The 14,874-nt window shown below is 37.7% G+C and overlaps 1 protein-coding gene across 1 annotated transcript in view; it reads right to left on the bottom strand.

Annotated features, from left to right (window-relative positions):
* Positions 1-10,212: 10,212 nt before the first annotated feature.
* Positions 10,213-14,874, bottom strand: part of MZT1 (mitotic spindle organizing protein 1) — an 18,954-nt gene continuing 14,292 nt past the window's right edge. The window contains exon 3 of the mRNA XM_021697823.1: positions 10,213-11,978. Coding sequence (XP_021553498.1) covers positions 11,955-11,978 — 24 coding nt within the window. The 3' untranslated portion in view covers positions 10,213-11,954. The remainder of the gene's footprint in view (positions 11,979-14,874) is intronic.

Raw genomic sequence — 14,874 nt, 5'->3', positions numbered from 1 at the left:
TGGAAAAAAAAGAAAGAAACCACTTTGTTTCAATATCTACTAAGCACTATGTACTGCTGAAAATACCAAGAAGAGGAAAAGCAACTGCCCCCCCCAAAATGAAAAGTCCTGTTGAGTGGCTCTTTTCCATGTTCCCATAATGATCTATGCTTTTTTTCTGTCACTGGATTTCCTTCTTGTACTGCATGTATGTGTTTCCACGAGTTCATTGTGGATAGACTCCTCTTATTCATTTGTATACTCAGCAACTAACATACCACCTGCAATAGCAGACAATCAATAAATATTTGTTGAATGAGAATGAGAGACAGAAAGAATTATAATGGATAAAGAACTATGAGATATTATGACCATCTTCAAGGCACTTATGCACCAGTTAGGGAAATAATTACCTAAACATTCTGACCATAATGTCCTACACTTAATAGACATTCAATACATTTTAACAAATTACAATTAATGAAACAAGAGCCAATTTTTATATTTTATATTTATATTTTATATTCAAGAAAAATGCTAAATACTTACCAAGAGGTATAAATGGCTGTTTCTGTCCTCTAAGAGAGAATAATCAAGTGTGAGGCAATAAAAATGTTCATAAATACATTACTCAGCAGGTTGGGTTTCCTGCAAAATGTGTCTTAGAGCTATCACTAGAAGCTGGAATGCTTAGAAAAGGCTTCCCAAAGGAAGAAGGTCTTTGTCAAGACCTGTAAAAAGGCTAAAGTTTTACCCTATTTGCAAGCTGAAAGTTAGTCTATTACATTTTCATAGGTACTTGAAGAGGACACAAAATTCCTAGGTCAGAGACAATGGACTTTCTTCCTCACAGTATAGCAAAACATAGGAACTTTGTGTTCACCTTGGTGAACGGGTCCTCCAAATCCCGTAGGGCTGACAGAGTGGTCCAGAGTGGCACTGCACACTCCATGGGTTTGTATCACAGCTGAGGAACCCCGAGGTAAGGAAACCCCAAAGGGGCCGTTAGCAAACCTGACCAGTCTTTGCCCTGGAAGGAGATATTATCCTTATTAACCTGGTCAGAAAACAAATCTGTCCTCTCCCAGAGGGAGTTACTATCTCTTTGTTCAAGGGTGTATGCTATACAAACATCCTTGAAAAAATAGCCCAGACCAAAGGCTGTCAGTGCCTTTACTCAGAAGATGGACAGAAACACAAGACGCCCATGGAGAATGAACTTTCAACAGTCTTAATTTGGTTCTCGAAGGTTGGGTGATTTGATTAAGCAATAGGAAGGGAACAGATATTCTAGGAGAAAAAAAAGAATTTCATGTGCACATATTTATTTCATGACAGATTCCTTTGGGCCTCAGTTTCTTTATCTGTAAAATTGGAATACCTTCTTCACAAGGTTGCTGTAAAAATTACATGAAGTAATCTATATATGGCATACAGCCTAGTGAATGACACACAGCAGGTACCAAACTGTTAGTTCTTTTCCATTTCCCCCAGAATGTATAGGACGTGACTCTGTAGCCTGCCCTGACATTAAGAAAGGGGTAAATGGAAGCATTTAATCATTCCATTTGCAAAGTTTTTATTGAGCATCTACTGTGTTCCAGGTGGCAGACTAGAGACCATACCTGCTCTCTTGAACCTTACAGTCTGCTTCAAGGAGGAAATAGACAGAGGAGAGTAGAATCATCTTGCTTCCACCAAACAAGCTTGTAGAAGGTATACCTCTAAAATTTTATGGTAATTCCATCTGACCATGAAGCCAGGGAATTAATTATTGAGACATAGAAGGAGCATAAACCTAAAATAAGAGCAATGAAATGTCGAAGTTCAATGATGGCACACATCATTCAACAACAGGCTTTTTCAGGATCTTTTTGAAAAAAGAATACTAATAACTGTAGCAGAAAGATTTCATGTGGACATTATTGTCACCAATGTACGATTGTTCAGTCATTCACTTGGTAAATACGTACTGAGCATTCACTACATGCTATGTATAGTGATAGGTGCTAGAATTCAAGGACCAAGAACAGATATTTTCTTGAGAGTGAGATGGCCCCCAGAGACAAGGGATTGATTTTTCATGAGTTGGTGTCAACATTTATCTATATAGAGATGGAGAAAAGTGTGAGAATCTCAGAGACTCCATGAATAAGGTATTCAACTTAAAGATAATAAGATTATTGATTTATTGAACAATCCTAAATTAGACCTTGATTAGGAGAGAAGGAAATTGTTAAAATGTCTTTATCTGTCGAGAAGATACACAATTATTTGTTATAGACTATCAAATATTTAATGGTAATAAAATAATTTTTGAGGGGCGCCTGGGTGGCTCAGTCAGTTAAGCATCTGCCTTCGGCTCGGGTCATGATCTGGGGGTCCTGGGATTGAGCCCCGCATCGGGCTTTGCTCAGCGGGGAGCCTGCTTCTCCCTCTCCCTCTGCCTGCTGCCTCCCCCCGGCCCCCCGCTTGTGCTCTCTCCCTTTCTGTCAAATAAATAAATAAATAAATAGATAGATAGATAGATAGATAAATAAATAAATAAAAATAATTTTTGAGAGATAAAAGTTATAACAACCATCCCTACTTTGGGGGTTGGGCTTGATAATTCAACCACGATGTGAAGTCTGTTGGATGCGTTGGAATAGTATATGAAAGGACATCTCCAGTGGGTTTTGGTACTAGAGGTGATAGTACTTCGTTCCTATCTTGTTTCCAGGGCAGTGCAGACTGGATTCCACTTATTTGTTTAGAATCTACCTACTGGACTGGAGTGTGAAAAATGCTCACGCTGTTTGAGAGTTGAGTGTAATAAATTACATTTGAAATGAGAAGCTGAGGACAAGGTATGAAAGCAGAGCCAAAGGGAGCAGTGCTCCATGTTCAGTTTTTATTCCTCAGGGGTCACGCGGCGGGCCTGCACCAGCGCTGAGCTGGCCTTGTAGTGGATGGCTGAGGGGAATGTTGGGTCCTGCGGTCAAATGATTCAGAGGACCTTCAGAACTCTCCAGCTGCCAATCTCACCGCTCCCCTGGTGCCCTGTGCTACCCGGCTGGCCACATACTTCTAGGACCTGCCTTTCCCCAGAGAGGGGGGACACATTATTCGCAACCTCTTAGTGTGAATTCCTTTGTTGTGCCCTTAGTGCGTGAGAGAAACAAGAAAGATGGCGCAAAATGCTGCAAGTGAGAGGAGAAAAGATGGAGAAATCCCAGGGGAGAAACATCTCTCCGCCACACGTTGTTTTCCTTGGGGGCTCCCTTGTTAACCTGATTTACTGCTAAATCCCAGCATAGGTTCTCGAACCTTTCTGAACCGATGAAAGTGACAGTGCAGAAGTCAGAACAATCCATCACAACAGCCCTCTTCCTCTCTGAGTCTCGCTAGCGGCTGCGGCCTTGAAAGGTCAGGCCCACACCAGTTTTTCCTGAGACCGCATCCTCCTCCCCGCTCCAACCCCCCACCCCCGCCCAGGTCCCTGTGCAGTAGCCTTTCAGCCTAAGAGCAGCACGGTAGATAGAGTGTCATTTTGGTGAAATCAAAGCACTGTGGTCTTTGTTCCACTCAAGACGTGTGTCTGTCTCTTTCTCTCTGAACTTGGCCCTAATTGATAAAGTCCCTTCTGTGTCTCTTAGGTGAAGCCAGATGAGAGTGGGGACGGTGCACAGACAGGGCCGGAGTTAAACCTTAGCAAGCTCCCCCGCAATGTTCTGTGAGCAGACTTCCCAGGAAGGTTTCCTTTAGCTAGCTGTTTGCGCCGATTTAGCAGGAGGGGTCTCAGTGTTCAGCAGGAGCAAAGATCACTGCTATTCCCATTGGGTTTATGAGAAGCAACAATGAGCTCTTTTTATGTTGAAAACAGAGATTTAAAATTATTCATAATCCGTGCTTCTTCTCCCAACACATCCTCATCCCCATGGGGTCCTTTCATTAATTAGCTATGCAAGTCTTTACACTAAAATTTAACTACATATTAGTCTTGTGTTTTTAGTGGTAGGATGTCTTGATTTTCATCCCTGTATAAATGTGAACATAAAGAAAGAAAACTTCATTTAAGGGGTACCCAGCTGGCTCAGTCAGCAGAGCATGCGGCTCTTGATCCCGGGCTTGTGAGTTCAAGCCCCACATTGCGTGTAGAGATTACTTAAAAATAAAATCTTAAAAAAAGGGGGGGGGGGGCGTCTGGGTGGCTCAGTCATTAAGCATCTGCCTTCGGCTCAGGTCATGGTCCCGGGGTCCTGGGATCGAGCCCCACGTCGGGCTCCCTGCTCAGCGGGAAGCCTGCTTCTCCCTCTCCCACTCCTCCTGCTTGTGTTCCCTCTCTCGCTATATCTCTCTCTGTCAAATAAATAAATAAAATCTTAAAAAAAAAAAAAAGAGAAAACATAATTTAAAATGGAGTCAGGAAGTCCAAAAGGGACTTCTCACACTACCACTTGCGCTAGGAAGCATACCTTGCATTCCCAAACAGGGAGCTTACTTTATATACCCCAGCGGGAGGAACGAAGAATTTCTCCTTGCCCAACAACAGCATAGCCAGTGAGAAATTGCCAACTTCAACCAAGGAGAAGCCACGTGAGTCCCTCCCAACTTCCTTCTTTTCCCTATGAATAAATGCAAAGTCCTCTCTCCTGTTCTCCAGACTTGCCTATGGTTCACCATAGTTTGCTTGTCCCAAATTGCAATTCCTCTGTTATTGCGGAAAACTCATTTTGCTGATAAAATAACTGACTCTTTTGTTCTTCTAAGGTCAACATAAACACAATATAAGCTTATATTTAAATATTTTGTCTATGTTTCAAAAGAGTATATAAAAATAAGAATTTATGAACACATGAGGTCTGATTCCATTGGTGAGAAAAAAGTGCAGTTTGAATTGAAGTCTTTTCAGAATCATTGGGCCATTCCTGAAATTAAGTGGTTCGATAAGTCCAATTAATACAAAATATGAAGTGAAGATTAACGTTTATGGAGCTCCTACTATGTGCCAGGTGGTATGCTATGGATTTACAGCTCTCCACTTAATCTTCATAACACTGTGAGCTATATCCTATCTTTATCCTACAGATAAGAAAACTGAGATTTGGAGAGGGCACACGAATCAAGCCTGCCTGATCCTAAAGCCTGAGCTTTCTATTAAACTATATGGATAGTAGAGCAAAAAGGAATCTTGGGGATGTTCTAGGATAGTGGTTTTCCAAAGTGTAAGATGGGTACCAGAGGGGGTGGTACGTTGGGACATTACATTCAAAATGCAATAAATGTCATAGTGAGGAAGCCAGTTTCTTTTCAAAGCGCTTGTAAGTAATCCTGGTAACTCAGTTCTATGTTGCTAACACTTGCTCATCTTATCTATGAAAGAAAGAGCAGGTCTCAGAATCACAGATTTTAAAGACAATATTTAGCAAAGTTGTAAGCCTATGTTTATTTTTCATTGTAATTATTTTCGTAATTTCTAGCTATGGCAAATGATGCTGTTTCCATGCTAGTAGCCATGGAGAGTTTTATTTTGAAAATAAGTGTATGGGGATTTTAAGTAAGCCTATTTAAAGAAACTGTTATTATAAAAAATAGTTCAGTGGCATATACATGTGGTAAAAATCATGAAGATGTTATAGGAAATGCAGACTTTGGGGGCACAGATCTGGAGATTCTAGACCGAAACTCACATGATACAATTGAAGAAATGGACACCTAGAGAGATGCAGTTAAGTGTCCTGGACCTACAAGTTTCCTGAATTGCTGAAACATGATCATCTACCTCTTGAAACATGCCATGATCTTCCCACCAGCAGGTCAATCTCCATTGTTGTTCTTGTTTTTCCTGGTGGGGCATCAGATATCTCTGACTAGTAAATACAAATTAGAACTAAAGAAATTAGAAATTTTGTTTCCTTCCAGAGCAGTCATTGTTTTTATGAAATTACCTTAGATTATTTAGATATTTCCACGCATAGCTGTCAGCAAATTCAAGTATAAAGTGTAGGTGTTACAATAAAAAGGCCATTTGTTTGTGGGAGAGCAGGTAGACTCTAAAAAATTTAACAAATTAAAGTTTTCCAACATTACTTCTTGAAAGCATAACTATCAGAACAATCTTTTTAATTTGTGATTCATCACTTACATACATATAACACCTAGTGCTCATCATAACAAGTGCCCTCCTTAACACCCATCACTCATTTATCCCATCCCCCACTCACCTCCCTCCATCAACCCTCAGTTTGTCAGAACAATCTTTTTAAAGCGTTTTGATGTAACTCACCAAGTACGTATCTGACAATTTATTGCTTTTAGTAGCTAGAGGTGATAATGTGGACTCTTTCTGACATAACATGCGTGTATTTTCATTCAGCTACGGGAGACCCACAAGATACCCCAGTGTTCTGCTCTATTGTAAAGGACATGGTGTTATTTATTAACAGATGTACTTCCTGTGGCTGCTATTTAGGGCTGTCACATGTACCACCTTCTGGTGTATATGTGTCCAACACTGAATTTCATAAAACAAAATTTATTTTTTGTTAGTACTAGGTTCCCCCAGTACAGTGCTTCTGGAAAATGAATGGTTTTAATCTGTTATTTATTTTTATTTGATCTGCAGAGATGCCACAAAAATTCACCAGCCCACCAACATCAGCAGTAGCATGGTTAGGAAAAGAATGGGGCAATCCTGGGCAAGGTAAGCATCTATCATTAGCCTTTTGTTCTGCTTTCACAATCTACTTCCATAGAGGCAACTACTACCTTTGGACATCTGATTCCCAAGCCCTTTCAGGCCCTTCTCCCATTTTGCCCCTTCGCCCCATGAGGTGGTGATGTACAGCGAGAGGCACGATCATGCATGAGCTCCACAGCCAGTTTACCTACATTTGAAACCTGGCTCTACCACCTTCCTGATTAATCTATTTCTTTACCACTCTGTGCCTTAGTTTCCTTATCTGCAACGGGAGGATGCTATCTACCCCCTATGGTAGCTGTAAGCAACGTGATATGTGTAGAGCACCAAAACCAGTGTCTTGCATTGGTGCTTTACACGTAGGAAGTTTTCAATATGTTACTTATGTTTCAACCACATGCTAGATATTCTCTTGAATGCCAACTCTGCCCATGCATTCAGCTAACATACATTTATTGAGCACTTATTATGTGCCAGGCACTGTTCAAGATCCTTGAGACACATAATGAACAAAACCAAAAAATATCCCTGCCTTGTGCAGATTTTTCAGGTAGAGGCATATAGACAATAGTCGATAAATAGAAGTAAACTGTATTAGAGTGTAACTGCTGTGAGAAAAAAAAATGGAGTTGGTAAGGGAATTGGGAGGGTAGGCAAGGGTGAAATTTAATATATATGTTCAATACAGTATTTCTAAACTAAAACTCACTTTTCCAGTAAAACTAGATTTTTTTTTTTTTTTTAAGTCAGCTCCATACCCAGCCCAGTGTGGGGCTTGAACTCATGATCTTGGGATCCAGACCTGAGCTAAAATCAAGAGTTGGACACTTAACCGAGCTACTTAGGTGCCCCTAGATTCCCTTTTTGATTCCCAATTACTGATAATCTTTGGTACCCAGGTTAAGAACTCACACTATTTTCTTCTCTATTTTCCCCATAACTTGCCATTAAATCCCGTGTATTTTTCTTTTGTAATGTCTCTTGAATCTACCCTGACTTGAGCACTTGGGTTTGGGTTACTGTGGTGGCCTCCGAGTCTCTGCTTCTAGTTTCTCTCTGCTCCAGTCCATCCTGCACTTAATTCACTTGCAAAGCATGGCCCAGAACAGAGCTTAACCGTGTCTCTTCCTTTCTTTGGTATCTATGGAATAAAAGTCAAACTTGTTCAGGGATGTTCATAATCTGGCCTCAGCCTGCCTTTCCAAGCCCTCTGCTACTCTTCCTTAAATAGAACTTTCCATTTCAGCCAAAATAATCTACTGTGATTTCCTTCCTGCACCTACACAGTGCATTGGTTTCTTTTCTAACACTGTTAGTTTTCTCCTTCTCTTTATAGAAGTGTTAGAAATTTCATTAAAATTCCCTATAAAATTTACAAAATTCCATACAGTGAGACATCCTCATGAGGGAAACCATGTAGACCTGATCTCAAAAAGGTGGAGGTGCTGACTGAAGGACTCACGGCTTTCTGGAGAATCCACAAACAACTAAAATGGGTTTATTTGATACTACCAAGCCAAATCAAGACAGAACAGCGACTAATTAGTTCACCGCCAAAAATGTGCAAACAAGATTTACTTTTTCTAGACTGCCTGCCTTCTTCTCAGCCCTCACTTGCAAATCCTTTCTCCCCTTTGTTTCTTAATTCTGTCAAGGATTCCCTCTTGTGACAGTAATTTATGTAAAAATAACTGAAGGCCCAGTTTTAAAAATAGGCCCAGAAACAATTTTGTTTACATTTACAAATGTTTTATTGACTCATGATTAAAGTTGTTGGAAAAATAAATCCATTTTGTTTTTATATTAAAGAACCCAACTGTTCATTTTATGGAATTTATGTATAAGTACTCTTGCCATTGGTGAGTAGCAAAGCACTTTTATATTAATCCATTTCCTTCTGTGACATCCTAATCCACAGCAGTCTACCATTTTTCCAGTGATACAATTCACTTCTGACTCAAGTCACTTGCATATAAATGATTCAACCAATTTCTATTACTTTATATGGACTTCAATGCTAGTGAGATACACATTTCTGCCACGTAAGATGGGAGATTTTCTCAAAGATTTCTAATGGTAACCTTCAATGGGTCAGTCTCTAGAACCACAGGTCCATGTACCTCAAAACTAAGAAATACATTATTTCAGAATGATCACCAACCAAAATCCTTATTCTTTCAGATTTCTGGCTTCCCAAGTATCTGCCTGATCTCTGGGTTATTCTCAGCTCAGTTCTGAGGACTGAACACAGAACCTCTTTATCAATGAGGAGTTAAGGCAGCCCATCAAGTTCTTTAAAAACAAAAAAAATTCCAGCCTATTTCATCTTCCCAAATTATGTAGTCTACAGGGGTTACTCAGCCAAGTGTTAACTATAATGTTTTGTCTATAAGCACTTTATATTTATTCTTATATATTAGTTTGCTATAGTGGCTATAACGAAGTACCACAGACTGGTTGGCTTAATCAAATCAACAGATTTATTTTCTCACAGTTCTGGAGATCAGAAGTCCAAGATCAAGGTTTTTGGAGGTTTGTTTTCTTCTGAGCCCTCTCTCCTTGGCTTGCAGATGGCTGCCCTCGGCTCCTTCAGTCTTTCCTCCATGCTTGTGCATCCTTCAGGTCTGCGTGTCCTTATTTCCTCTTATACAGATAGCAGTCAGTTTGGATTAGGACTCACCCTAAAGGATTCATTTTAATTTAATCACCTTTTAAAAAAGGCTCTCCAAATATAGTCACATTCCAAAGTACTGGAGTTAGGGCTTCAACATATGGATTTTGGGAAAAGAGAATCAGCCCCTTAAAAGTTTCCTAACAAAAGAGAGCCAAACTGGATGCCTGGGTGGCTCAGTTGGTTAAGCGTCTGCCTTTGGCTCAGGTCATGATCCTGGGGTCCTGGCACTAAAGGACAAATACTGTATGATTCTACTTATATGAGGTACCTAGAATAGTAAAGTTCATAGAAACAGGAGGAAAATGTTTACCTAGAAAAATGGGCTGAAGGAAGAGAGAATGGGGAGTCACTGTTTATTGGATGATGAAAAAGTTCTAGAGAGTAGTGATGGCAGGACAACAGTGTGACTGTTCTTACGGTTACTGATCTGTACAACTTAAAAACAGTTAAAATGGTAAATTTTATGTTGTGTATACTTTACAATAAAACATGTGGCTAATGTGAGGAATTGAATTTTTAAGTTTAATTAATTTAAATATGTTTAAAAACCAATATTTGATTCAGTTATTAGAAAACGTTTAAATATGCTTGAAACGTGTATGAAATTTTGTAATCTCCCACTATGTAATCTCTTGCTTGAAGTAAAGAAAAATAAAATCTCACACATATTTGAAATGCCAACTTTGTTTTCAAGCCTGGGGCAACGTTAATACAGCTATCTCCTTTCACTACCAGGAGAAAACTATCACATTTTACACCTAAGCCTAATTTTACATTGTGAATTATACAGCCTCTAAATAACCTTCATTCTAGATACCTGCAGAAACACAAGTTGTGTTCACAAAGCATATATTAAATCAAAAGTACATGTCAATACCACCAATGGTTTTATTTTTTGTCACTGACAACATGCATAATTCTGCCAATTCTATCATTACAATTTTTGATTTTGTTAAACAGTACTGAAGTATGCATTAAAAATATATGTTTACATTTAAATTTAACACTTAAAGAAGTTCTCTTTAAGGCGTTAAACATAACGCCTTCTCAATATATTTTCCTGCTTTGTATCATACATAAATAACTTAATCTACAAAATCATAAATAGAACTATTAACTCTTGTGGCCTAAGAGTATATACCAACTTTGGAGCTTGACAAAAATGTTGTCTTTATGATTTTATGGGTAACAACATGCAGGACTTGCAGTGTTTACTATCAAATAAATGACTTATCACAAGTCGTTATTGTCTCCCAACTGAGTCTGCCAATAATACACCTTCCAGTGCCCTTGGTAAAGATGCTAGGCGCTTATAAAGTCAAAATAATCAAGACTAGATTTTACAACAGAAGGTTGTCACTTAATTACTAAGCCTTACTTTAAAGAACAAAAATGCTGCTAAAGAGTAAATACTTGTATTATCATTTAAATGGAAGCTAATAAAATCTAAAATAAAATCAGATTAAAATCCTATCACTCTTGGGAAAAATATTCCTTTGAGATTTTGCTACAGGAACGGAATTAACACTATCCTACATTTTCTAAAATTTATTTTGAACCATCACTTTGATTAGTTAAAACTTTCAGGGAAAAAATAATGACACACAAAATGACCTTGGACAGGAATACTTATAATTCCTGATACAGAACACTTGATTATTTAGTTTTTGTTTAATGACTGGAAATCTTTAGTCCTTCAGAAAACACCGTATTTGTTGATACTTCCTATTTAGTGATTTATTAGGTAACCACTCAAAACTATTTCTACATAATAAAATTAAAGAATTTTGCATATTGGAAATATTTCATTATGCATTATTTTTTAGGCCGTCATTTATAGAGTATAAAACTTAGAAAGATAAATACTGTCAATAGTTTCATTAAATTTAAATGATTAAATTTAAATGATTCAAATGACAATACTCGGCACTATCACTACTTTTAAAATCTAAGTTTCTAAGTTTCATTTTTCGATCAATACAAAAATGATCTGGTTCATACTGTTAACTGCCAGAAAACTTTCATGTTTAAAAAACTAAATACTCTTTGTTAAAGAAGAGCAGGTTAAAACAAATGATTTCTGTGCTCTTATAAAAAAGATTGATATATGTTGTAATTCTAAATCAAAATTCACAAATGGTGGCTGAAATTCTGTCAACTTTTAGCCCAATACAACACAAATCCACGGTTATTTTGCATAAACAATTCAAAATTAAATTTTATAATGGAAATGTCAACAACACATAACTACTACATTACTTCTGATGGGTTCCACTATACTTCAACCAGGCACAGCAGATGTGCACATCTGATAGACAGACTGCTTAGAAAATTAAAGCTATCATGATGAGTTATAAATAAGGAATACATAAATATGAACACAGCAATGCCAATGCATTAGAGCTGTTAAAAAAAAGATGTGATGTAAACACATCTGATAGTTCTCTCTGTAAGCCATTTTCCACTGATTTATAAAGCTATGGTTTTATAATTCTTTTAAAAAGGAAAATGTTTCTACACTGCTGCATGCAGTAATTTCATTGTACATTCTTGACTACAATGCAATCTTCAAATCCTCTTGAAGAGCTTGACATATCTCATCAGAATTTCTCCAGAAAGTCAGCTTGCCGTATTTTCAGCAGCCTAGAACAAGAAAGTAAGTTTCATTATAATAAAACCACGAAAAAAGAGACACCATGGAGATATATTTGTCAATACTGCATTGTCATTAACAAACAATTCCTCCTCCACATATCCTGAACCACTTTTATCAGGATAATGCAGTGGGGTTTTTACTTTTTGCAGTACATTAGAACTACTTCTTGAACTGACTGCTAGGCTAACAGTGGAAAAGTGTTCTCTCATCTTAAATAATACAGTTTATGTAAAAATATACTGCTACTTGAAAAACTGACCCAAGCAGACCTTATCCACATACTGTATCCACCTTATCCAGACTTTATTGGTTCGTCTGTTTCTGCATGTTTCATTATAGTGTGAAAAGGGGATTATGAATGAAAAAGACCTTTCTGTTAGAAAGCAGAGGAAAAAAGGGCAAAAGGGAATAATGAACACATGGCTAATCCTGCTTCACCTATACCACCAACTATTATACTTCCCCTGATTATTCTGCAGAAATTTCCAGCCACCATGTAAGTCATCAGTAAATGATTTTGAGACATCTTTTTCCTTTTTAAAGATTTATTTATTTATTTTAAAGAGAAAGAGAGCAAGTGTGCACACATGCGCTCAGGGAGGGGCAGAGGGAGAGAATCAGGCTCCTTGCTTAGCTTGGTTAGCTTAGTGCGGAACCAGATGGAGGTTTGACCTCACAACACTGAGATCATGACCTGAGCTGAAATCAAGAGTCAGATGCTTAACTGACTGAGCCACCCAGGTACCCCTTGATACATATTTCTAAAAGATAAGGATTTAAACAAGTGATTTCTTAATGCCAAATATGAATATGATGATTTTAACTAAGTTTAATTTCAGAAACACACAGTAAAATTCATTTACGTTTCAACTTCTTAATTAAAACTTGCTTTTAAGTTTAGTCTAAGTTCAGAGGCCTTTCACGAAAATCCCTTAACATGCTAGGAAAATTGTAGTTAACTCAATCTGAAACATTCTCTTTGCAATCAGCAGAACCTACCTTGTTTGTCCATATAGTTGGCTATTCTAATTAGCCTTTCATTTCTTTGGGTTTATTACCCACAAGGATTAGAAACTAGTTTGAAAAAATCTCCCTTGTTCTAAAAAGTTTCTTATTTCTACCCTTAAAGGTTCTTACATTAGCTTTAGCTGCATACCTTTAGGCACTCTGTCTTCTTCCTAACCCCTTTCTCAGTATCATTTACTTCAAGGAAGAATTGAAATAATATAAACAATTTTAGAATTTTTAAAAAACTAAAGTACCTTAACTCTAATGCAATTTGTCTAGTCCCATTCCATTTTTATACTAATTTTTGAGGTTCTCCTCCAAGAAACAGACAATGGAACAAGTTTTTTCACCTAAATTAAGCAAGCCATCAATCTTGTATAGCATTCCTGTTATATGAATATAGTACTACTCTGTTTGAAAGGACAGCAATGGCATCCTAAAGAGCTCCAGTTACCAGACTGCCGTTAGAGACTCCAAAATTTCATAAGCATTGGCCCTGGGAAAAACCAACTTTAGCAGCCTTGTCTCCCACACTTTGGTGTAAGTTTATTCCCTCCTTCGGGAGGATGGGTGGGGACATAAGACTTATTGAATCCCTTATTTCTCTCCCAACTCCACATTCTACAGCTCCAATGTCCTCATGCCATACAAAACCTTCCTACAGTGAGGAGACACATCACTCCTCCTAAGGTATTAGTGATCACACAGGACAGCTGCAAGAGAAAGGGCAAGGCTTATTAGTGCGAAGTGCATCAATAATAGTCCAATTCGAGGCACCTTGGTACTAAAGTAGAAGATACAGGAAGTAGGTTTTGCCCAGAATTTCTGAAATCACCATATGTAAATGATTGCTTATAATTAGCCCTGAGGAGGCAATACTAAAGTTCAGTGCTTGGTAGAATCATTCATAAAAATAAAGTCTATTTTACTTATAAATGCATTCATTAAAAGGTATGGAAACTGGAAAAAAAAAAAAGCCTATTTTTTAAAAACCGTACCTTAATTAACAGTCCCACTTATGCTGTGGGAGATACATACAACGCAACACATCTACTGATGCAAAGAAACTGACCTGTGTGACACACAACCAACTACTTTTACTGTAAATGATTTAAACAATATACAAATCTGTGAGAAAGTAAAAACAATTAATGAAAAATTGTTGCAACTGTCTACATAGTTAACTAAAGAACAAAAGGAAAAACTGGATGTTCATAGACCAACAGCTCCTTGCAACATTTCAGGATGGCCTTGATTTGTATTTTACACATTCTAAAATAAAGGTAAGTACCATATAAGGAAATTCTAATCACTAGGATTTCCAGGTAAAGGCAGTAGAACATAACAGGAACAGCAACAGGTAAGAGAATAACTAATTTAATAGTAACTAATAAACCAACCCAACAGCAGCAGGTAAGAGAATAAGTAGACTTTATAATCTAAAGAGAAGCAACCTGTGAAAGGTTATTCTTTAATCCATAAAGTTAAATGTAATATTTTTATTTTTAAAGTGGCATGCTACTATCTAGAATGGTGTTCACCAAATATTGCTGATTATCTCTTGGGTGGTTCTGAATGATTTGTTTCCTTCTTTGTATTTTGATATTTAAATATTTTAAAATTATGAGCATTTAATAAAAATTACATAGAGATTTCAAAAATTCCTTTAAAGAAAAAAGTTCTAATTAACATTTTTCTTCTTTGCTAGACACTTTTCAGGATTCTCTTCTCCGCCCAGTTTTAATGAGAAACTGGCATACTGGTTTTGTTTATGGAGAAATATGTTTTTGGGGGGGGGGGTGTGTGTGTGGGTGTGGGTGTGTGGGTGGTGTGTGTGTGTGTGTGTGTGTGTGTGTGTGTGTGTGTGTGTGTGTG

Source organism: Neomonachus schauinslandi, chromosome 3 (genome assembly GCF_002201575.2).
Source record: "Neomonachus schauinslandi chromosome 3, ASM220157v2, whole genome shotgun sequence".
Lineage (NCBI taxonomy): Eukaryota > Metazoa > Chordata > Mammalia > Carnivora > Phocidae > Neomonachus > Neomonachus schauinslandi.
Note: the sequence above shows the minus strand (reverse complement) of the source record. Positions and strands in the feature narration are given on the sequence as shown.